Here is a 23,589-nt window from a genome sequence, read left to right as displayed (position 1 = left end):
ATGCTGGTGATGAGTTGTCACCAGGGCGAAGTGGTTAATAAACAGACGGCGGCTGTGACGAATGCTGTTGGTAGCATTAAAATAAAGGCACCTCTTTATTTTAAGTCTGCAGGGGGACAAAACAGTTTGTTGGGACTCTTGTTGGATTTATCGACCCACGATTGATTAGTGACGAGACAAACTGACTCATTTTTTGTTAAGGCTGCCTGGTAGCAGCCCTTCAGTGGACTTGATTCTTGGTGTAATGTGGTGTGGAGACAATAAGGCTAGAGAGAGGAGATATCTGCTATGGATCAACAATCTGAACTCTCGCAAGTGCATAATAATAGTTCACATGACTGCCATACTGCCAGCTTGAACTGGATCAATGAAAAAAAAAAAAAAAAAAAAAAAAAAAAGACGTCAGCTCTGACCAAACGGCCCGGGATAGATAAAAGAGCTACTGGTGGACTGAACTCAACGGGACCAAGCCACAGACCAGTGTCAGTCTTTGGAATCAAAGAAAACATTCAGGCTACAAATTAAAATAAAATAAAAAATTACAACAAAAAACAACTTTGAAAAGGCAGCGGAATACAAAACATAGAGACCAAGCATTAGTGTTTGTAAACCTCTATTTCCTACAAAAATGGCAATAAAATAAATACGATTTTTTAAAAATATAAATACCATCATTAAGTGCTATTCACTAGTGAGTGCTTTTTAAGTCTTTTTGTAGAAAAATATACATTATTTACATTTTTTTTTAAAAGCAAGCATGATATTTACCTGTCCATAATAAAAAGACAAGATAACAGACAAGACTTTAAAAGACTTAATACAAATAAAAAAACATTTTCCATAGTAATGGTTATCACAACAGGCCAAGAAGAAAACAAGCTGTGTGAAATATTCAATTCAAGGGCGTGATGTTTGGTTCTCTCTGCTGCTGTAATTTGGAATTCAAAAGTCCAAGCTTATATAATTACCAAAAACAATGTTGATAACAACAACAGCATGCACGTGTCTGTATGTTTCTGTAAGATCCATGGCTGTTTCTGGATCGCAGCTAAAAAAAATAAGAAAATAAAAAAAATTCAATTATAAATACATCTACTAAAGCACATCAGTAGGGTTCTCCAGTCCCTTGGCTGTCAGTCCACCAGAATCTCTAGCTGCCTCGCTCTGTCAGGCCAGAGGCTTAATCCCATCAATAACATGTCTACATAGCTACCAAGCTGTCAGACTAAAAAAGTCAGTTTAAGTACAATGGATGGTATCGACTTCAGATATCACCCTTTACACCAACGGCCAAAAATAACCTTTTTCTTTTTTCTTTTTTTTTTTTAACAAATCTACATTTCTATCCCCCTTTTGTCTCTTTTTTCTCTCTTCTTTTCTGTGGCCACTGCTCCCCCTAGTGTTTCCACCTGTACAGCTCTTATCAGGCTGCTTTGACACAAGCAGCTCCTATTTACAGTGTTAAATGTACACACCTACAAGCTTTTTAAAAAAAAAGCCCAGTCAGGGGAAGGTTCCAGTAAATCACAACGGCTCTGAAGGCATCAGGGCACATTCAGACAGCGAGATGTGCATCAATAACAGCTGACACTGAGATTTAAAAAAAAAAAAAAAAAAAAAAAAGATCTAACAAGTTTCTAATTTTTTTTCTTTCTAGTAAAATTACTATTCCAAGTCCCTTCAACAAATTGCACTTTGGTGTAAAATGGAACCAAGTTCTTTGAATTTTTTTTTCTTCTATGTTCACATCTCAGCATTATTGGACCATAACATATTTTAGAAAATTAAGGAGGATGGGCCAATGTAAGAAAAAAAACATATGAAGGGATAACTTTAATCATCCAAATGTAAATCAAAGTTAATGTTGCAATAATGTGAAGGCTCAAACCGTTTCGTAACTCACCTCTGGAGGTGAAACTTCCCGTGCCAAATGTGAATGAGACAAAAGGAGGCACAATATGTTGGAATTTCTACAAGTGGCCCCTCCTCCAAAATGGCCTTTCCTGTATGTAAGGTCTGACCCACGGCCGCTGCCTCTGCTGCCTTCTGCCAACGCCAGCAGCAGAAACACTGACAGAGCTGGTGTTCTGGCGGCAGCGGTCCTACGTGGACCGGACCCAGGAAGTCAGCATAAAGTCAGCGCCACGGGACCTCAGAACGTTGTGGCGCTGCTGCTCGACAAACTCGCAGTACTCGTTAAATTGTTTAGGTGTCAGTTGAGGTTCTTGCGACACTTCTTGGCGCCGCAGTTGCAGGGCAGCTTGTTGCTGGCGTCCTCGATGGGGAACTTGTAGTCGTAGGTGAGCTCCTCCCCGCAGAAGATGCGGCGAGAGGCGAAGATGACGATGTGCTTCTGGCCGTCCACGGTGATGACCCGGGAGTAGCAGTTTGGCTCGCAGGAGTGGTTGATGAAGCGGGCGGCGTTGCCATGCACGGTGGCGTCGACCACCTCGTAGTCATCAATGCGAAACATGTAGCAGCCAATCCCCTTTGAGCAAAGAAAACACAGAGGTTTTATGCATGTTTTTATTTCTCTAATAATGAAGTGAGTCTAAAAAGAATAGTTTCTAATCATGTTTATTTTCTAAGCACTTTTTTATTTAAGTGATAAATTAAGTGTAAATAATAGACATGTCGGTAACGCTTTATATTAAGGTCCTTGTAATAACCATTAATTAACAAGTAATAAGGCCCTTGTAAGTCCTTACAAGATGCTTATTAACATTATTGTGTGTTTATAAGCTTATATAAGTGTTAATAATGGCATTACAAACACCCATGACCCACCCATTATGTCTTTGCCATGCCTTTATTAATCTTATTTTGTTTGCTTATTGATATTAAAATATACTTTATTGCTCATCTATTATAAGTGAACTATAAGTTAACTATGCTTTTTGCAACTACCGGATCTAAAGCGAGAACAATGCCTTATTACTTGTTAATTAATGTTATTAAGGACCTTATTATAAAGCGTTACTGACATGTCTCCTTACTGGTAAAAGAGAAAATCACAATTAACACAATTCTCATAATAAACAAAATAGAACACACAACACAAAGCCAAATTTATGAACCCTACCCATTTTTTAATGCTTTTCATACTGAATTTTGCCTACATTATGAATCCCTGAAAAATATGAGCATAAGATCTGCAAAAACCTCCTTAGGAGTTAATCGAAATTTTGAATTTACAAACCTTTAATTTAAACTAAAGACCATTTATTGTTATTCATCATTTTGTTTATTTTGATTATTTAAATTTATGCCTTATAATTTGTTTTCTTGTTTGTTATCATTATATTTTATATATTTAATTTTATTTCTAAAAACTTAGACTCATAAGGATTTTGATTTGATGTTTGCTTCTCTGATGGTCGACCAGGAAATAAAAAAGAGCTGCTATTACTTTTTGACTCAAGTTAATCAAACCAGATCTTAACTAGATCTTAAACTCACCTTTCCATCGTAATATTTCTCCCGTTTGTCAGTGAGCACGGACCGGATGACATTTCCAGAGTATTCGATGACCATCTCCCCCGCATCGATGGTTTTCTTGCAGAACAAACCTCGGCCATGAATGGGAGACCTGCAGAAGGAACCAGAAAAATGTTTTTTAGCCTGTGTGTATAGATGTTGGTTTAAAACTCTTTTCTTTTGGTCAGCTGTCTTTTTTTATACCTTGAAGTTTTAATGAGCTCTTTTAAGTTTTTCAGCTGAAATTGTACAATTAAAATGCTGAAAATGACTGAAAGTGAAGCTTGATTCTGACTGAACTTGATCCCAGACAACTACAATAGTCAACAGACGTTATTAAGTAAGTTAGTTACTTACTTACTTACTTACTTACTTACTTACTTACTTACTTACTTACTTACTTACTTACTTACTTACTTACTTACTTACTTACTTACTTACTTACTTACTTACTTACTTACTTACTTACTTACTTACTTACTTACTTACTTACTTACTTACTTACTTACTTACTTACTTACTTACTTACTTACTTACTTACTACAACAGTCAACAGACGTTATTAAGGGACATTAAAGATCATCTCCATCTTGTGCAACTTTAAATCAACCTAAATGAATCATTTAACAGTTTGAGTCCCACTGATCTGACCTGTAGACTCCAACAGTTTCCTTGGAGGTGGCCTTGAGCTGTTTGAATCTCAAACCCAGTGGGAGCTCCATGGAGGCCCGTCTGCAACAACAGCATGAGAAAGAAATGTTAAACCATCTTCACAAAATATTTCCCTTCTGTTAACCATCTCAATTTCAGATAATAAAAATCACATGAGATAACTTAACAGATGACGCTCCTTTATTGCTCCTCGGGGGGAAATTCACGTTTTGCAGCGCAGAGACAGATTGTGTTTACTGTGATAAAAGATGTTGTGGGTGCAGACACTGACCTGGCAGTCCTGAGCTGTCCTTCATCATCGTCGTCTTCTTGCGGCCTGTACTCGGGAGGCTGGCGGTGTTTTGATGCCAAGAAATTGAACATGTCAAAAACAGACCTCCTGGAGGGCAAACAGACGGGACAAACAGCAGTTAAAGACACAAATACACACAAGATCCAGAACAGTTATGGTTTAAAGAGTGATTAAAAGCCCTTTTCTAGTATTAAAGCAAAAAAAGAAGGCTGTTGGTTAATCCCAATAAAAGGGATTCTCTAAAAACATCCTGCGTGTTGTGTAGCTGATATGCGGCTCAAAGTGGGTCATGTTGTCACCTTTTGGACAAGCTAGCTTTTGCCTTAACATCAACACTAACCATTCAGGAGACGGATAGTTAAACATTTTTTTGTGATCATCAAATAACTAAGATACACATAGTTTTGCTGCTTGTACTGCTGCACAGCTGCAACTGCAGACTTTCAAATCAACATTGCAACTTTATATTGGAGAACATGTTCAACTAAATGGGGCTAAAATATATTGACGTTTAGATGGACTAAATTATGTCCATCAACAAATATCTACTCAGATGAAAAGGTCTCTATTCTGATATTAATGTAGTATCTTGCATCAGCAGATGCCCAGACCAAACAGGCTTAAAGGCTCAAACAAATAAACAAATTATGGGGAACATGAATAATATATTCTTTTTGTGTTCACACATCAAACAGACTGTGCACGGCTACACCCTGCAAAACCACGGGTGGCTACAAAAGTTTTTAGAGAGTCCCCATTATCCAAAGATGTCTTTGGGGGTTGCTCATATCTCCAGGATTGTTTACCAACTTGTGCACCGTATATATTATTAATCATGTTTCTGTTTGCTCTGGCAGAACAGCCTGCTCTCCCTGCATCCAGGCCCTGCGATGGAAGAACAGTCTTGGTACACACAGCACAACCAAACCCCCCTATAGACATGTGTGTATGTGTGGGTCCCAGTCTAACCTGTGGTGGATCTCTGCACGAGCTGACCCGTGGGGGTTGATGGGAGGTTCATCGGTTTCCTCTGGTTTGTGGAAGCGGAAACGGTAGCTCCGACAGTGTCTGGAGCCGTAAAGCTGCTCGAGCAGGAAGACCACTGCCTCATGGACGACTCCCAGCATCCTCAATCCATTCACACCTGGGAGGAGCACAGAAACATGTCCACAATGAATCGTTTGCACATACACTACCGGTCAAAAGTTTTAGAACACCCCAATTTTTCCAGTTTTTTATTGAAATTCAAGCAGTTCAAGTCAAATGAACAGCTTGAAAGGGTACAAAGGTAAGTGGTGAACTGCCAGAGGTAAATAAAAAAAGGTAAGGTTAACCAAAACTGAAAAATAATGTACATTTCAGAATTATACAAGTACGGTAGGCCTTTTTCAGGGAACAAGAAATGGGTTAACAACTTAACTCTATGGAGTCTTTGGCTATTTTGTCCATTTTTGAATTATTTTCATGTCTTTATAAGTCATTTTGTGTCTTTTGCTGTCTTTTTTTTGTCATTTTGTGTCTTTTTTTAGTCCTTTAGTCCAACATAAAATGTAATTTTGAATCTTTTTTTTACTTCCAAAACATTATCATGCTCAATAAAGAATTTTAAATGTTGCAAATGTGCATTAATTTCAGAGTACACTGAGACATTAAACTGCATCATTTTCAATTAAATTCTGGAAAAGTTGGTGTGTTCTAAAACTTTTGACCAGTAGTGTATAACCACTACATATCTATTCTTCTTTGTTTTTTGATGTGGTCAGAGTGATGCCTCACCTTCAAAAGAGAGCTCTTTGAGTCGTGCATTAGAGCGAGCTTCCTGCACCTTATCGGTCAGGGATTTCCAAGCCTCTGTAAAGGGATAGACAGTTAGGACAAGACAGCCCTGTGCACTATATTATGTGCAACAAACTGCTCATTATAGCAACATAAACTTTAAAAACACAGATCATACTTTTTGCCAAAGGTACAGTACAGGCCAAAAGTTTGGACACACCTTCTCATTCAATGCGTTTCCTTTATTTTCATTACTATGACATTGTAAATTCATCAAAACTATTAATGAACACATGGAATTATGTACTTAACAAAAAAGTGTGAAATCACTGAAAACATGTCTTATATTCTAGTAAGCAAAGGGTGGTTACTTTGAGGAATCTAAAATAAAAGACATGTTTTCAGTTATTTCACACTTTTTTTGTTAAGTACATAATTCCATATGTGTTCATTCATAGTTTTGATGCCTTCAGTGAGAATCTACAATGTAAATAGTCATGAAAATAAAGAAAAACGCATTGAATGAGATGGGTGTGTCCAAACTTTTGGCCTGTACTGTACATTGGCACAGAAAAATAATACAACAAATGTGGTAAAGGTGATATTGCTTCCTCTCACCTTCGATACTCTCACAGCGGATGTGGAAGCCGTCCTCACTGCAGATTTCAAAGATGATGCCCTTCTTGGGTTTGCTATCCAGGCCCGTGTCCCTGCTGTTGCCGTCTTGGTCGGGTGGTGAAGCCACAGGAAGTGACCCTGCTCCCCCAGCTGCAGATGGTTTGTCCTTCCCCACTACTTTCCCCGGTAACACAGGACCTTCAGATGTCTTCTTTTTACCAAGCACACTGGAAAAGATTTGAGGCATTAGATCTACGATATGTACATATTCAGTATGAAAATGGGCACCTGGCATGGATGAGCCTGTACCTCTTGTTGGTCTTGTCTGCAGGCTTGCCCGTGTCCATGGGTTCAGGGGAGATCAGATCTTTGGAACTGCTTGTAAAGAAGAAGAAGAGAGGTTGAAAATGTAATTATATTTTATGCAAAGTACTTAAATGAATAACTGGGACTTTCAGTCAAGGTGAGTTATTTCACAGAACCTGTACTTGAACCAAACTTTTATGTTGCACAGCAACTGAAACATCATTTTGGACAAAAGAAATATGTTCTGTAAAAAATAAAAAAACAGTGTTGCCAATTATTTCTAATGAAAGTAGCTCTAGCTCCAAAAGTTGTCAGATGATATCATATGCTCATCTGCATACTGGTGACATCACCACGCTTGTCTTAGCAGGTTTATAAAAAGAGTGTCAGCTGACTGCCTGCTCATGGGGCAAGAGAAGAGGAAGATATCTAGTGCTGCTGGCAGAGGAGCTGTGAATTTTGATAACTCTCAACAGCATGACCTCATATATTTTCTCGCCTTTCCTTGATGGTCCGAAAAAGTTTGCTAAATTTGTTGCTACTTGCTTTTTTGAAATAAAGGTGCCAACAGTGTGTTAAAAGTAACTAAATCTAGCGAGAAATTTGCCAAGTTGGCAACAATTTTCAAAATTCCATACTTTTAATTCACAAGTAATAATATATATACAGTCATGGAAAAAAATATTAGACCACCCTTGTTGTCTCTAATATCTTGTTCATTATAATGCCTGGTACAACTAAAGGTAAATTTTTTGGACAAATATAATGATAACAACAAAAATTGTTATCTTGATAATAACCAAAATCATTATCAAGAAAACCATGGAAAATGTCTAGATATCAGCTCTAAAATTAAACTAAAATGAGTGTATAATTATATGTATCTTATCACCATGGATATACCATGAAACTTAGTTAAAATAACAGTAGTATAGCAAGAACATTTTTATCTCTTTTTTCAATTTTATGAAGACGTAAAAAAGAAAAAAAAAACATGAACCAACAGAAAATCAAAAAGAGAGACATTCTCATTATTTTCAATGTCACATTCATGACGCACAACACATTTGAGAACGCTGATTCATCCTATTTATTTTGGTAAATAGAAGTAAAGTGAAATAATAATAACAGTCTCACCTTGGGTTTGAGTGATGTCGTCCTGAAGGGTTGCTGTGATGCTCGTCTGCCTGAGAGGCCTTGAGCTTCTTCACATTGGTTATGTCTGAACTCTGCCGGCTCCTCTTTGTTTTCTGTTTGCCTTTTTCTGCTCCTGATGTGGTGGAGTTAGGCGGCCTGTGTTCTGATGATCTGGAGATGGGAGTTGTTCTGCTGCTCTGGGAGTGTGCGGAGGTTTGTGTTTGTGTGAACACTCCGACGACACGTCCCTTGGCAGGGCTCAGAGGAGTAGCTAAAGTAACGGTGGTGTTTGGACCCGAGTCCACAGCGTGGGCTCTGTTGATAGGCTGCCGCTGTAAGTGGATGTTAGTGACTTCTGTCTCTCCTTGCTGGTTGACAGCCATGCTGATAGTCTGCTGGGAGGGCAGGACGCAGATGCTGCTGGCTATAGATGTCTGCACGGAGGAGCCGAGCTGTGACATCAGAGGAGCTCCTGCTGACTGAAGGACCATCGGCTGATCTGACAGGCCCAAGCCGTGTGGACCTGCTTTGAACAGGAGGTTGCTAATAGGCCCAGTGAGCTCAGTGGAGCTGAGCACAGGGGTGGAGAGGGAAACTGATCCTGGAGCAAGAAGGCCTGTAGCACCACTAGGGGGCACAGACACAACATTCAGCACTGACTGACTGGGGTTAAGACCAGAGACTGTGCAAGGTATGAGGTGAGTGGAGGAATCGTGGCCCAGGATACCAGGCTGGCCGGTACCAGGAATCCTCTGCTGAAGGAGGGTAGTGGGATCCAGGTACATAACCCCACCCGGTTTTGGTCTCTTGATAATATTTGGGACCTTACGCTGAGAAGTTGAGAGGGTGCTCAACTCAACCAAGCCGCCCGGTTGGCCCGGGATGCTCGCAGTGATCTGAGGGGAAGACAGGTTGATGAGGGTCATGTTTGGCGGGCCCACTTCAGACGGGGCCAAAGTGGGCTGGCTGCGGGAGCGGGCCAGCTTTTTGCTTTTTCTTGGCTGAAGACGAGAGATGGGCCTCTTCTTGCCGTGAACAGAGGCGAGCATGGTCGGGGAGGAAGAGAGGGAGGAGGGACTGGACACTATGGCCACGCTGGGTCCCAGCTCGTGCGGCCGACCAGCCTCGGAGACCAGAATCTGTGGCTGGTCGTGGGGCAACCCAATGAGAAGCCCTGAGGTGGTGCTGGGGATTCCCGTCTGGAAGCCCGTCTGTGTGGCTCCTGTGAAGGTGTGGATCTGTGAGGGGTGCGTCATGGTGCCGAGGACTTTGCCACCAGCAGGAAATATCGGCTGGGCTGTGGATAGAGCAGTGTTCAACCCTGTGGTGAGAGTCATGGAGCTCAGCACTGCAGAAGAGGTGGTGTCCATCACTCCTGTGGCGCTAATCTTTTGGGCGACACCATTAGGGACGGTCTGAAGAACGTAGAGAGGTTGGAACTGCTGATTGACCACGATGAGCTTGTCAGGGCCCGATTTGATGACTGCTGGGCTAGACACCTGAGGCTGGGATGGTCCTGGGCCTGGAACTGGACTGGGGCTACCTGCAGCTGATGCTGGGAGGTACTTCTGACCCTGCAAAGGCAGGGAGGGTGAACTTGGCAAACCAGGGGTACCAGAACTCCTGGGAACATCCTGGTTACCTGCAGGTTCAACCACCTGGCCAATGGCAGGACTGGGAATGAACTGCTCAGGGGTCATGTGACCCTCGGTGACCTGTGTCTCCCTGTTTCCCAAAGTTGTAGCATCATGCTGATTCTCTGACGGTGACACGCCTGGCCCGGCTCTTTTCTTGTCCCCACTCTTTTCTGGGTCAGAGGTCAAGCCCAGCATGGTGCGGTCTGAGGTGTCGGAGATGAGACTCCCAGAGGTGTGGTTCTGACTGGTGCTGACAGAAGGGCTGCGTGTGGTCAGGACAGAGAGGTCAGAAGGCAGCTCCAGAGGAAGATATGGCTCCTCCACAGACATGGAGCTATTCACACTGCTCTCCACCACACCTCCGCTCTCAGCACTGGGCAGCTGCTGAGAAAAGTCATCAAACAGAATGTCTTTGGGCCGGTTGACATCCACTCCAACGTAGCCCTCGTCCAGCAGCAGCTCCGAGGAGGACGGCTCAGACTGCTGACCCAGAGCCTGCATCGACATGGAAGGTGTGTTGAGGACAAACTCCATGATGTCTGAGGGCAAAATGTTACCACAGTCGTCACTGTTGTTGTTGTCAGAGTCTGATTTCAGCAGGTCTGTGCTGAGGGACAGCTGGGCCTCGAGAGGATCCTGACCCTGACTCTGCGGCTGGGACTTGACCCCGCCTCCTAGAGGAAGACAGTTTTCCTTCTGGTTCTTTCTGCCTTCTCGCGTGTTGCCGCTCACGGCTCCACCGCTGCTGTCAGCCTCCTTGCTCGAGTCGTGGGAGTCGGGTTTCTCAGTGTGCCTCTCTCTGCCCCGTCTCTTAGGAGTGCTCTTGTGTGGCGTGGAAGAGGAGGTGGCTGTGGTGGTGGTGGTGGTGCTGGTGGTGCAGATGCTGGTATCGCTCTCTGAGCCATCATCAACTCCATCAAGCTGGCCAATACGCTGCTTGCCTAAGGTCCTGTTAAACACAGCAAAGACAATATGTTGGAATATTAGAGACAACAGAAAACAATGAAAATAAGACAGCAATAAGTGCAGGGCGATAAAAGATAAATTTTTCATTTTTTCCACACAGCACCTCATTTACAATTTTATTTTTTCTTACTTTTATTTTCTTAACAAAACAAATACCTAAGAGGATTCAAATCAGTTGAGTTTTATTTTAACAACAAAATTTACTTGGAATCTGGGTTATAGTCCAATTCATCTAATTTCCATAAACCTGTTTTGTATTTGTTGCTTTTTAACACTTTAAATAGCAGCCATTTAACCACTGAAATGCAGGTGATTTCTAGTTTGCAAGCTTTGCAGCTCCTGTAGCTCTCAGGTGGCCCAGAGGCAGCGTCTGATGTGCTACATCCTTTATAGTGAACAGTGGATTGCTTGAGGTCAGGCACTGCACAACTGAACCACTTCCAGAAAACTGAGAGAAAGAATGAACTCCTTTATTAGCACATGCTGACATCTATATTTGATTTCTAAAGAAAACGATGAACTACAGGAGCTGAGGGAAGCAGTGGTGATTCTGAACTGTAACTACCGGAGGTAAAGTGAAACATCTTTCTAAACCATAAATTAAAATGACTTCCTAAAATCTTTCTCTCTTCCGCAAATCATCTCATATATATAAAATAAATAAATGAATGAATGTACTTACAGAGCACTCAGCATGTCTTCTTCAGATTTTCCCTGACTCCTCTGTTGTTGCTGCTCTTCGTCTTTCAGAAAGCGCTGTAGCTGGGATCCCCTTCCCAAACACTGGTCAATCCCTTCTATAGACGGTAGACCCTCACCGGGGTTAATTATAGTTCGGGTGAAGTTGTAGTAGTAAGGGTCTTTAACCCTCTGCTTCATCCCGCTGTCCTCATCCTCTCCACTGTCCCCCGACGAGGACGAGGTGCTCATATCATCTGCTCCATCCACCTGACCCTCTGCTGACTTCTTGCGGCCACCGGTTCTCCTCTTCACCATGGCGCCCGCTCCGTCCCCGCTGCCGTAAAAGGGAAGGTCCTCTTCGCCGTAAGAACGAACCCCGTAGAAAGGCGTGAGGCCAAAAAACATGTTGGAGCGTGCGCGGGCACTGCGTCGAGGGTAGCGCCGCTTGGCCGACCCCGACCCGTCGCTGTCGTCCTCGTGGTGTTTGTCGTCCATGCCTCGATCGTGGTCGTCTTCTGGGCCGTCGCCCTCGTCCTCGGTGCCTTGAGTGAGGAGGCTGTGGTGGTCTCGGATCTCGCTGCGTGAGCGCTCCTTGTGCAAATCGTCGTCCTCTGTCTGAGTCTGGGTGTCGGACTCGGAGCTGTCGCTGCTGCTGGCGGAGGGTGAGGAGAAGAGAGCGGAGCGGGCGGAGCGTCGGGTCCCCTGGCCGGCAGGAGAGACAGTGGAGGTAGTGGTCGTGGGACAGGAGGAAGAAATACCACCGACGGTGCTGGTCCCATTGGGGTCGGTCTTGATATCTGTCTTCAGTGGAGCTACAGCAGGGGGTTTATTTAATCTCTTTTTGTCTCTGGAGGACAATGGAAGCTGGTTCGCTGTCGCTTTGGTGTGAGACTGCGATGAGGTCTTCACTCCTTTCTCTGGAGCCAAAACACCCTGCTGCAGCTGCTGTAAGTTTTCCAGAGTGGAGCTGTTCTTTCTCTCAGGACAGGAGTAATTTTCTCTGCTTTTTGAGGATGACCTGTCCCCTCCCTGGTTGTCGAGCTTCTCCCCCTGAGCCTTCCCGTGAGCTTTGGTGCTGTTTCCGAGCACTGGAGCTCTACTGTTGCTGCTGTTGTGAGAGCTGGGGTTGGTAGCGTGTGTGTTGGAGCTGCCTGCCTTAGTATTATTGTTGAGAAGAGGGATTTTGTTGCTGCTGTTGCTGTTTTGAAGAGTCTTTTCTCTTTCACGGTCTTTGGACACCTCTCTGCTGCCTGCCGTCTTAACTTTGGGGTGTTTGTCTTTGGCGGCTGAGGCTGCAGCTGGGGAGGCCAGGTGCAGGGAGCCTCGCTTGTCGTCTTCTGCTGGTGTCCTTGACGGCCACACAGGCTTCATAGCTGCTGCTGTGGCTGGACCTGATGAGTAATCGTTTGATTTCCGTGAATTGGACTTCTGAAATGAAGACTGCGGGGAGCCAGATTTCCCTACAACAGAGTCCTTATGGAGTGAAGCTGGCATTAAGTTTCCAGTGCCGCTACTACTGTCCTTCCCTGAGCTGGGCTTCTCCTTAGACTGGGTGATGTTAGAGGTGGGCGTGGCCCGGTGACGAGGCAAAAAACCTGCAGAAACGTCCTGCTCTTTGCCTCCGTGTTTCCCTTGCTTGTCCGTCTGCTTGTTGCTGCCGCCTCTCTGCTGACCGGTGTGAACAGTGGTGCCCACAGGAGGGGAGGACTGGCCTGAGCCTGCAGGTGCCAGTCTGGGGCTCTTGCTCTCACCTCCAGCCTGTTTGGACTGACTGCCAGGGTTACTGTCTTTCCCTGAGCCAGAGTCTTTGTTTTTCTCTGTGCTTCTATAACTGGAATCTCTAGACGGAGGTCTGCCCTTGTCAGAGTCTCTGCTAGACGGTCTGTCTTTACCTTGGCCTGAGTCTTTTCCTGTTTCCCTGCTATATTGTCGATGCTTCTCAGAGTCCCTTAGCCCTGCATCTCTTACAGACCTCGCTTTCTCCATATCCTTATAACTGGGATCTCTAGAGGATGACTTGCTTTTATCTGTTTCTCTATTGCTTGCTTGCCTCCCCTTCTCAGGGTCTCTGTTCACTTGTCTCCCCTTCTCTGAATCTCTTGAAGGATCTCTACTTGGAGGTCTTCCTCTCTCAGAATCTTTCAGACCTGAGTCTTTACCCAGTGGCCTCCTCTTTTCTGGCTCTTTGGCTGGTATTTCACCCTTGTCGGAGTCTTTTTGCCCAACATCTCTGGACGATCTGCTCTTGTCAGAATCCTTAGATGCTTGGTCTTGACTCGACACCCTCCCCTTGTCCGCGTCCCTCGACCCTTGCTCTCTGGATGGCTGCTGTCTGTTTCTGTCTGCTGAGAACACTCTCCCCCTTTCGTCGTCTCTCTGGGCTGGACTCTTTGCCAAGTCTTTGCTAAGGTGTTTGGACTTTTCGGGGTCTCTGGCAGGGGAGGGGATGAGGGGAGGGGGTGAGGTAAGGGGTCGTGACACAATCTGAGGCGGGGAGGTCACCCCTCTCTGTCTGTTGGGCTGGTGGGGGGGAGGAGAGAGAGAAGGGGAGCTGTGGCGACGTGAGTCAATATTCCGCATGCCGGGGTTCACCAGGGAGTCTCCTACTGTCACAATCTCATGGCTTTGGGGCTGAGAGGCTCCTCCTACAAAATAAAAGAAATAGAGATTCAGACAGATGATTAAGGATGGTTTATTGTAGTGCTGTCAAAATTAATGTGTGGTTTTTTTTTTTTTAGATTAATTGGGTTTTAAAAAATAACAAAAAACAAAAGTTCTGGGCTGTAGCAGGTTTACTGGTATCACATTAAGCTACTAGCCTTAAGAAATGAATTGGTACCAACTACATTATGATATCCAGAGTTAAGTAAAATTTTGACGAGGGAAAAATGTAATTTATTAAAATTGCAGTAAGGCCGGGACTGCCGAATGTTGAAATTAAGTTCTACAAAGAAATATTATTATTATCTGTAATTTTATATCAAAATTATTTTTTTTTAAAAAAGGTTCTGAATAAATAAAAAAAATCAATGCATATTTATACCTGGAGACGGCATGGGCCTGGGGCCTAGCGAGCGCTGACAAGGGGGGTAACTGGGGTGTCGGTTCCTGGTGTAAACCCTGAGCTTGGGGGTGTTGGCGGGGGAAAGGGTGTCAGAGCGCCTTGGGGATTCAAATGGATCTGGGAAGTCTGGATATGAAAGACACAGACATCTTTAATTGTAATAAAGTAATTACGGTTGGAAGTATGGTACATGCTCAAATACATTGAAACCTGAACTATATAGAGTCACTATGTACAGTTAAATCTGCATTTATTTATCTTATTTATTATATAATCTATATCTATATATATACTGTATTTTTATACAATTCATTCCTGTATATATTGCAATATGATTCACAATTACTGCTTAATGCACTTCTGGTTAGATGCAATCTGCATTTCGTTGCTTTGTACTTGTGACATGTGCAATGACAATAAAGTTGAATCTATTCTAAAAAAAATATATATATATATATATACATAGTGTGACGTCTACCTGCTATGGGAGGTGGGCTGTGTGCTATTGTGCGATTCTCCTCAGGAGCCATGAGGCTCTTCAGGTCAGACTCCACCACTGGAGGGTGACAAACTAGAATCCTACAGGTGTACACACAGCGCTTTCGGGCATCCAGAGTACTCCAGTACACCCTCGAACACCTGCAGAGAAGAGAATTTATTCAGTTCACAATTTCAATTTCCTCCAGCAGATGTACTTAAGAGTTAGAATGGTGGCACTAAAAATAGCAAGAGAAGACTTTCAGATAAATGAAAAGGTAAAAAAAAAGAAAAAAACTCACTGGTATCCAACAGGGAAGAGTTTGCGTTTGCAGTCTGAGAGTTCAGTCAGTATTCCCAAACAATCAATGGTCATGGAGCCTGCAATGATAGCATTTTTATTGTTATTATTATTATTACAACCTTTATTTAGACAGGGAAGGCCAATGAGAGCTCTTTTACGAGGATGCCCTGATTATAATACATTTAAACAGTAAAAACACATCAAAAAATGATATAGCATTGAAAACCAGGAATATATACATATATATATATCAATGTCCAAAATCTAAGACAATATCTAGTCTTATATCAATATAATATTCATATATTTCCCATCCATAGTATTAACATAATGGTTTTCAAGGATCAAATAGTCTTGGGAGTCCCAAGACTATTTGATAGTGCAGCATTGAAGAGATACTGCGGGTAGTTTGAGTAAATTGATGATGGTCAAACGTACCTATCATCATGTGGACATTTTCAGGCTCCAGTCCTGCAAGCCACTTTCTCCTGAGACTGATGCCATCCAGGTCCACCAGGATCCTGCGGGTCACCTCGAACCCAGACACCACCTGGAGAAAAAATACAGAAACATAGAACTTGAACCGGCTTTTAAGGTGGATGCTATCTAAATGTATAAATAAGCTTTCGATTAAAGGACTGCTTGAGCATGGCAAAAATCATAACCAGGATCAAATGTCGTTAGTGCACTTCCACAACCTACTGAAAAAGTACTTAACAAATAATCAACATTTCTTTAAACTATATTTAACTTATTCCAGTCAATAACTGAAAAGGAAAGGACTGCGATGGATTTAACAAATGACAAACAAAAGTGTTACTGTGAAACTTAAAATGGTCCAATAATCATTTTACAGGTGCATCTCAATACATTAGAATATGATGGAAAAGTCAATTTAAAGTAGTTAAAGTCAAATAACCCCAACCAAGTATTGAGTGCATATAGATGGACATACTTTTCAGAGGCCAACATTTCCATATTAAACATTCTTTTTAAAATTGGTCTTTTATAATATTCAATTTTACTGAATTTTAGGTCTTCACTAAATGTAAGCCATAATCATTACAATAAGAATAAATTAAATAGATAAGACATGAAATGTTTCATTCTGTGTGTAATGGTTCTATATAATGTGATATTTCAACTTTTTGAATTGAATTACTGACAAAAATAAACTCTATTATCTGGTAAAATTTGATTGATCAACCAGTCCTAACAGTAAATATTGAGATTTTCTTACTTCTCCCTTGATGAGGTCCCTGTGCTTTGGACAATAGACTTTCTTGTCCTCCAGGAAGACACAGTGGCACTGTCGGGCGCACATGAAGTGGTAGTTGCTGGTGCAAGACGTGAGGCAGCAGCCGACTGTGGCCCCTGGCTTCTGACACTTCTCACAGCGCTGAATAAAAAGTACATTAGGTTTTAAATAACCGTGCAACAAATATATACGAAAAATCACGTGTGGACCTTTGCTGGACAAAGCGTCTTACCAGCTGTTTTCCCCTGAGAACAGCCATGTGAACATTCTTCAGAGAGCCGTCGTCGTCTTCAAACACCTCGGCCGACCACAGGGCGCAGTTCACATGGGTCCACTCGTTCTGACCGATGTATAACAGCCTGCCGCCCTCCTGAAACACACAGCCGAGTTATAAAAGTGAGGTAAACACATTTTTAAGTGTGTTGAAGAGTGTCCAACCTGTTTCCTGACTCACATTAGTGTTCTCGTCTCCATACTTCAGACACAGAACACATTGCCTGTTATCACTGACACCTGGCGGAGGAGGGAGCTCTGGGCTGTCTTCACGATCTGAAGAGAAGAATTTATAAATAAGTGACAAAAATGGTCTGCATGAAAGTTTTCGTACATACAGTACAGGCCAAAAGTTTGGACACACCTTCTCATTCAATGCGTTTCCTTTATTTTCATGACTATTGACATTGTAGATTCATCAAAACTATTAATGAACACATGTGGAATTATGTACTTAACAAAAAAGTGTGAAATAACTGAAAACATGTCTTATATTCTAGTAAGCAAAGGGTGGCTACTTTGAGGAATCTAAAATACAAGAGTCAGTTATTTCACACTTTTTTTGTTAAGTACATAATTCCATATGTTTTCATTCATAGTTTTGATGCCTTCAGTGAGAATCTACAATGTAAATAGTCATGAAAATAAAGAAAAACACATTGAATGAGAAGGTGTGTCCAAACTTTTGGCCTGTACTGTATAATTGCAGATTGCCTTACCAGGTAGGAGTGGGGGTGGAGGGGGTAGAGATGGAGGGAGAGGAGGAGGGGAGGCTGGAGAATCCGGTTCCCCGGGGGTCTTGGGCCGAGGAGCTGGGATGATCTTTTTCATGAGGTGGGGGAGCTCAGCGCGGGAAAGCTCCTGTCTCTCCTGCCACTGGGCGTAGTTGTGGTCCAGGGACGGAGGCAGCACAGCGTTCGGGAGAAGCCCACTGCTGGGGGACAAACAGAGACAGGCATTATCAACTGAGGTCCTATCACCACTAACAATAACTGGATAAAGTAAAGGTCTGATTATTTTATTACCAAGACCCTGGTGTAAACAAGAGATAAATCCCAAAGAACTTCAAAATAACTATTAATGCAATATATGTGATTGCGAGGCTGTTTAGGGACATCAGTATGCAAAAATATTCAAATAAACTATTTTAGAATAGGGCAAAGATAACACATTTGTACTGCATGAGAAAAACTGCATGTTTTATGTCCCAAACTGCAAAGTGGAGACTCAACCCAAGTACTAATAGAACACATTTTTATTCACATATCTTGAGGTTTGATTATTAATTATTGATAATTTATAATTATCTATAGGGCTGTTTCCACTACTGGGCAATACCCGGAATGAGGCGGGTCTCACTCGCCGAAACGGCCCTAATTTGAATATGAGCAGTCCGGAGCTAGCTTTTGTCGGGACCTTTTTCGTCCCTGTGGAAGAGCTGGGCCTTTTTTCTCCCCTGAAAAAAGCCTGGTTCCTGATTGGATAGATGGCTAAGCGGGATGTGACCTACTAAGCTAACTTGTAATGGAGACACGCAGAGTGAGCGGACTTTTGAGAGGGTGTGGCCTGAGACTTTCCCAGTGGCCACTTTCCCGCTAGTCAAAACTCGGCTATTATTAGGCACGTTTCCATAGGCACGTTTCCCTCTAAGTGAGTCGCTATGGGTGTGGCCTGGGAGAGAGGATCCGCACAACTTCACCGCAATGTCAAGGTCAAAATTGTCGCTGAATAATCACGTAGGTATTTTCATCACATTCGAACACCGTTGGTTAGCCGCTACAAAAGTACCAGTAAGGGAACAGAGGACGAGGGGAACTAATTAGTGGGCGTAGCCAAAACACTCAGCCGCTTTCCAAAAAGTACTTAAAAAGTACTCAGTGGAAACACGCTAACCCCCCTTTTCAAAAGGTCAGCATGCCATGGTTTGTACAAATGGAAGCCTGATACAGCCTATGAGAGACAGTAATTAAATCTAAGGACTGCAGCCTTGCAAGTTTAGGAGGTTAAAGAAGATGCCTGAGATATGTTTGAAAGCACTGTACGGTGTTTAATCCCTCAAAACAATCATACTTATTATGTGCAATGCTGTGAGGATCTCAGGATTATTTCCCCCGAAGAAGATGTCAAAAAGTCCTCTGGGTAGTTTGTGAGCAGTAATAAATAAACTGCATTTAAGGAACTTTGCCAAGTTAAGTTTTGCCAAGTCAAGCCAGGCTGGGTAATCGGTGTCATGTGAAGTCTCCCACTTAATAAGACAGCAGAGGCATTTAAACAGGCATTTATCCAATGATGTCCACAGGATCCACTGGATGGATCATTGCTTTCCTGGGCTGCAGCACTGATACATAACGCAACAGACCAAACTGACAAGTACACCACAATTAGACCACAAATATGTATCAAAGAGCCTTCAAGTGAAATGTGACACTGTTACGGTTTGCCTCCCACAATGCCTGGAGGACAGGCAGAGTAAATGGTCTGGGAAAGCTGATATCTAGATGTAAGTGAGTGAGTGACTAAGAGAGTTAGTGAATGACTGAGTGAGAGTGTAAATGAAAGTGTGTGTGTTGGACAAATTCCAATATGCAAAGCAGTAAACCATAAGATTCATTTACATTCATTCACTGCCACAAAACAGAGGCTCTGAGCTTTGAGTTACTCTCTGTAATAATGTCAAATGTCAGTGCCTGTCATCTCTGTAAACGGCATCAATTATTCAATATGATCACTTCATTATTAATCGTTTATGTAAAGACCTGTGCACTAATCAATAGTGCTGCTGTCCTCCATGAATAAGTGTAAGGTAACTGCTCACTTTCGTTGATCCTGTATCCTGACAGCACATAAAAATATGCACTCAATGGCCACTTCATTAGGTCAAAGTGAGCATCAGAATGAGGAAGAAAGGTGATTTAAGTGACTTTGAACATAAATGTAAATTTTATTTTATTTCTTAAACTCTTCTTATTCAGCGTATAGTACTCCTGTAGTGATTACAGATGGCTCTTAAAGTTATGTATTTACTTGATTCCTGTGGTCTAAGGCTTATACCACCAGGTTGAATGCACTATAAGTCACTTTGGACAAAAGCTAAATGACATGTAATGTAATGTAAAAATGTTGCTGGTGCCAGATGGGTTGAGTATGATGAGTATTCCACAAACTGCTGATCTACTGGGATTTCACACACAACCATCTCTAGGGTTTACAGAATAATGGTCCGAAAAAGAGAAAATATCCAGTGAGCCAAAATGACTTGTTGATGCAAGAGGTAAGAGGAGAACGGCCAGACTGGTTGGAGATGATAGAAAGGAAACAGTAACTCAAATAACCACTCGTTACAACCAAAGTATGCAGAAGACTATCTCTGGACACACAACACGTCTAACCTTTAAGCAGATGGGCTCCAGCAGCCACCACTTCATTAGAAACACACTTCACCTAATAAAGTGGCTGGTGAGTGTAGATACTGACTTTATCTATTTAGATAGAGATATTTAATAATCACATCAATCAGTGTTATTCTGAGTGTATGGGCCTCCTGTCATCTATTAGTGTCTTACATTCACCACTAAGTTGTCCAGTGGGCTCATTAAATCTGTGGAATCTATTTCATTACTGCAGCTTTAGATCTTAACTGGTGCCTTTAAAGAAAACTACTTCATTGATCAACTCTCTCAGTCGCTAATTTATTAAGTTTTAAAAGAGTCTCTTTTGGTTTTTGATGTTATGCCCAAGAAATCGTTTTAGTTCCCGGAACTGAACATCACAGAGAATTATAGATTTCCTTAAACACTAAGATAAAATGATGCTCATATGAAACTCTGATCTTCCCCCTTGGCTGTTACTGTATATCCACTCATTTTACTCGAAGGTTGTTGTTACAGTCAGCCCACACATTTTGTAAATATTAGTTCACTGCTTTCTGGTTTTCCTCCTGTATACAGATGATGGCACAGCTCGTCCCAGTGAAACCACATCTTACTCCTCATTTCAATAATTATAGACCTACTGTACAGTCCTTGAAAACTGCAGTTCTTCACCAAACTCTTTGGACTGGTTTCACATTACAGGAGTATTACATTTGAATGTTCTTCTCTGTAATTACAAACATAACTTGCGCTACAAGTTTGGAAATAACTGAATAACTATTGTGAAGCACTTCGAGTACTTCACAATACTATTAAGATTAAAAGCAATGCTTGTTTCTGGGTGTAACCTAAATATTGACTTCAGACCTCATATTAGCTCATATTAACTTCTTGTCCTGTAGTTTTGCCTGTAAGGACAAACCCTTTAATTTACAAGCAAATTGTTATTCAAACCGCCACAGCAAGTAAAAAAATCTTTTGACAGAATAGTTCAGTTTTATTTAAGCTGGGTCGTATGAGTACGAAGGAGTGCTGTCATGGAGGCTAAGCAATCTACTGCTGTGGACGGGGGCAGCAGCAAAATGTATTATAGTTATGTAAAGAAAAAGCCTAGCTAAAAGAAAATCAATAACAGTTTCACTGAACACTGTATGTGGACTATTTTCACCACTTAACCTTGCCGTCAGACAACCCTGCTTCAATTGTTCAAACTGAAGCTGTTATCTAAGTTCTCTTCGAAGCCACAAGACTTAATTGACAAAAACAGTATTTTTTTCTGATTCCGGTGAATCAGAATGAATCCTTTAAAACTCCAAAGTCACCCAATAACACAAACGAAACCAAACGATCGAGGAAGAAGCAGACCAGCAACATGTTCTGCAAAGTAAAAAATACTGTTTCTGTCAATGGAGCCTGGTGGCTTTAAAGAGAGCAAAGGTGGATGTAATGGCTTCAGTTACCTGTTGGAAAGGGCTATCTGACAGCAAGGTAAAGCAGTAGAAAATAGTCTAAATAAAGCATACACTTAAACAGTGTGAGTTTGCTTTTAAGGTGGCTTAATACTCCTGCCTGCTTCTCCAAACTGCAGGGGTTCTGACTGTCATCTACTGGAGGTAATACACTATATATGGACACATTCCTCATACAACCCTATTTTAAAAAATCTGTTTAATGTAAAAAAACATCACATAATTACCTCATGACACTGTAAAAGTGATTTATAACCAACTTGCTCAGAACAGTTGGACACTGTACACTGGACAATACGTAATGGGATGTACGGAGTGATGGATACTCACTTGGCAGAGACTTTTTGCCTCTCCCAGAGCCTGGACTCTTTCACTTTGAACCACGGGAAGATTCTATCCATTTGCTGAAACAGGAAAAAAATGTGATGAAGTTTGCATATCAGCCGACTAAAGCACTTGCACAGACCCGCATTTGGAGCAAGACGGTGGTCAGTGTTGCTCAAGTTAACTGTTTCCACAGAATGACAAAGATTCCAGATATGATGTGACCCAAATCACAAAATGAAGATAATATATTTTGGAATACATTTTGGAATTTCAGTTCTTACCCGAATGAAGAAAGACTTGACCATGCTGTTGGCTTTCCTGCTCTCGGGCTGTCCACCATCACCGTTGATGGCCGTCTGAATGATTCGTGCGATGTCATCACTGAACTCCAGCTGGGAGAGAAATGAGGAACAGACACACGCATGCAGAGAGTGATTGTTAAAACAGTGAAGTAATGATGAACAATGTGGAAAGGTCATAGTTGCCGTAGCTGTCTAAGTTAATTCACCATTATACAGCACAGACAGAAAGACACATACTGTGTTGCTATTACATAAATGCTTTAAAAGCTGATTATTTTCAACACAGACTGCTTTTGTGACGGTATCTGAACTCTTATTATTCCAACCCTGTGTAAAACAAGCAGATATTCTCATAATCAGAGAATGTTTTCCCAGTTCGCTTGCATAGATGCTTCCCATCCTCAAATAAATCAAGAGTTTTCCCCTCCATTAGCTGCAGCACCTAAGCTGTTTTGGGCACCACTTAAGCCAAATTAAAGTAAAATCAATGAGTCAACATGAACTTTTTATAGATCTAATGGTTGTAGTTGGTCCCCAGTGGACTTCTTTTGCAGGTTTTGTGTTTTGTTTGCTTATTATCTGCTCTAGCTTTTCCATTTTCTGTACACAGATATGGTGTTAATTAGGGTTCAAAATTATGTGAAATTGTATATTTTTAATTGAAAATGCAAAAATGTTCTTGTAGTAGGACCAAATACGTGTGCCTAGGTGTCTAAAAGGGAAAAACTGAAAAACTGGAAATGTAGAGTAGTTATACACACACATTACATAATTTGACTAAAATATAAAGGAAGACACATTTCATATGGTCTCTTGAAACCGCCCCAGGTCCAGTTTGTCAGAACAGCAGACACAGCTCGAAAGATATGACTTACCACTGAGTTGTAGCGGCCTTGATCCATCTTTTTCTCAACAGACTCCAGGTCTGGAGGGGAGTCACTGGGAGGTGTGGGAGTGACTTCTGTCAGCACCGGAGGATCCGGGCCCTCTGGGGAACGACGGGATGGAAGACTCTCCTCTGTCTCTGGGTTCAGCTCCGGAGGCTTCACCGCCTGTCCCAAAGCCAGAGAGTTACACACTGAGCAAACATCTCACCAGTATGTTAATTTAGCTGTGGTTGCTGCCTCAGCTGTTTGTAACTGAATATGTCTGTGTATCCATCAGTGTTTACTGTATATCTGG

General features: G+C 42.2%; 1 protein-coding gene across 2 annotated transcripts in view; it reads right to left on the bottom strand.

Annotated features, from left to right (window-relative positions):
- Positions 1–240: 240 nt before the first annotated feature.
- kmt2a (lysine (K)-specific methyltransferase 2A) overlaps positions 241–23,589 on the bottom strand; it is a 45,313-nt gene continuing 21,964 nt past the window's right edge. Inside the window, exons 14-34 of one of the 2 annotated variants that reach the window (XM_059330724.1) lie at positions 23,283–23,459; positions 22,387–22,497; positions 22,109–22,182; positions 17,658–17,872; positions 17,120–17,214; positions 16,898–17,035; positions 16,648–16,806; positions 15,846–15,957; positions 15,406–15,484; positions 15,105–15,265; positions 14,606–14,752; positions 11,564–14,207; positions 8,279–10,864; positions 7,145–7,213; positions 6,836–7,062; positions 6,218–6,292; positions 5,411–5,585; positions 4,421–4,528; positions 4,129–4,209; positions 3,460–3,589; positions 241–2,488 (exon numbers count right to left, since the gene is read on the bottom strand). In XM_059330724.1, the coding sequence (XP_059186707.1) occupies positions 2,213–2,488; positions 3,460–3,589; positions 4,129–4,209; positions 4,421–4,528; positions 5,411–5,585; positions 6,218–6,292; positions 6,836–7,062; positions 7,145–7,213; positions 8,279–10,864; positions 11,564–14,207; positions 14,606–14,752; positions 15,105–15,265; positions 15,406–15,484; positions 15,846–15,957; positions 16,648–16,806; positions 16,898–17,035; positions 17,120–17,214; positions 17,658–17,872; positions 22,109–22,182; positions 22,387–22,497; positions 23,283–23,459 (7,839 nt within the window). In that variant the 3' untranslated portion in view covers positions 241–2,212. The remainder of the gene's footprint in view (positions 2,489–3,459; positions 3,590–4,128; positions 4,210–4,420; positions 4,529–5,410; positions 5,586–6,217; positions 6,293–6,835; positions 7,063–7,144; positions 7,214–8,278; positions 10,865–11,563; positions 14,208–14,605; positions 14,753–15,104; positions 15,266–15,405; positions 15,485–15,845; positions 15,958–16,647; positions 16,807–16,897; positions 17,036–17,119; positions 17,215–17,657; positions 17,873–22,108; positions 22,183–22,386; positions 22,498–23,282; positions 23,460–23,589) is intronic. The other variant, XM_059330725.1, reaches the window with a different exon arrangement.

The sequence above is a fragment of the Centropristis striata genome, chromosome 4, assembly GCF_030273125.1.
Source record: "Centropristis striata isolate RG_2023a ecotype Rhode Island chromosome 4, C.striata_1.0, whole genome shotgun sequence".
In the NCBI taxonomy this organism is placed as follows: domain Eukaryota; kingdom Metazoa; phylum Chordata; class Actinopteri; order Perciformes; family Serranidae; genus Centropristis; species Centropristis striata.
This window is presented reverse-complemented; position numbering and strand designations above follow the sequence as displayed.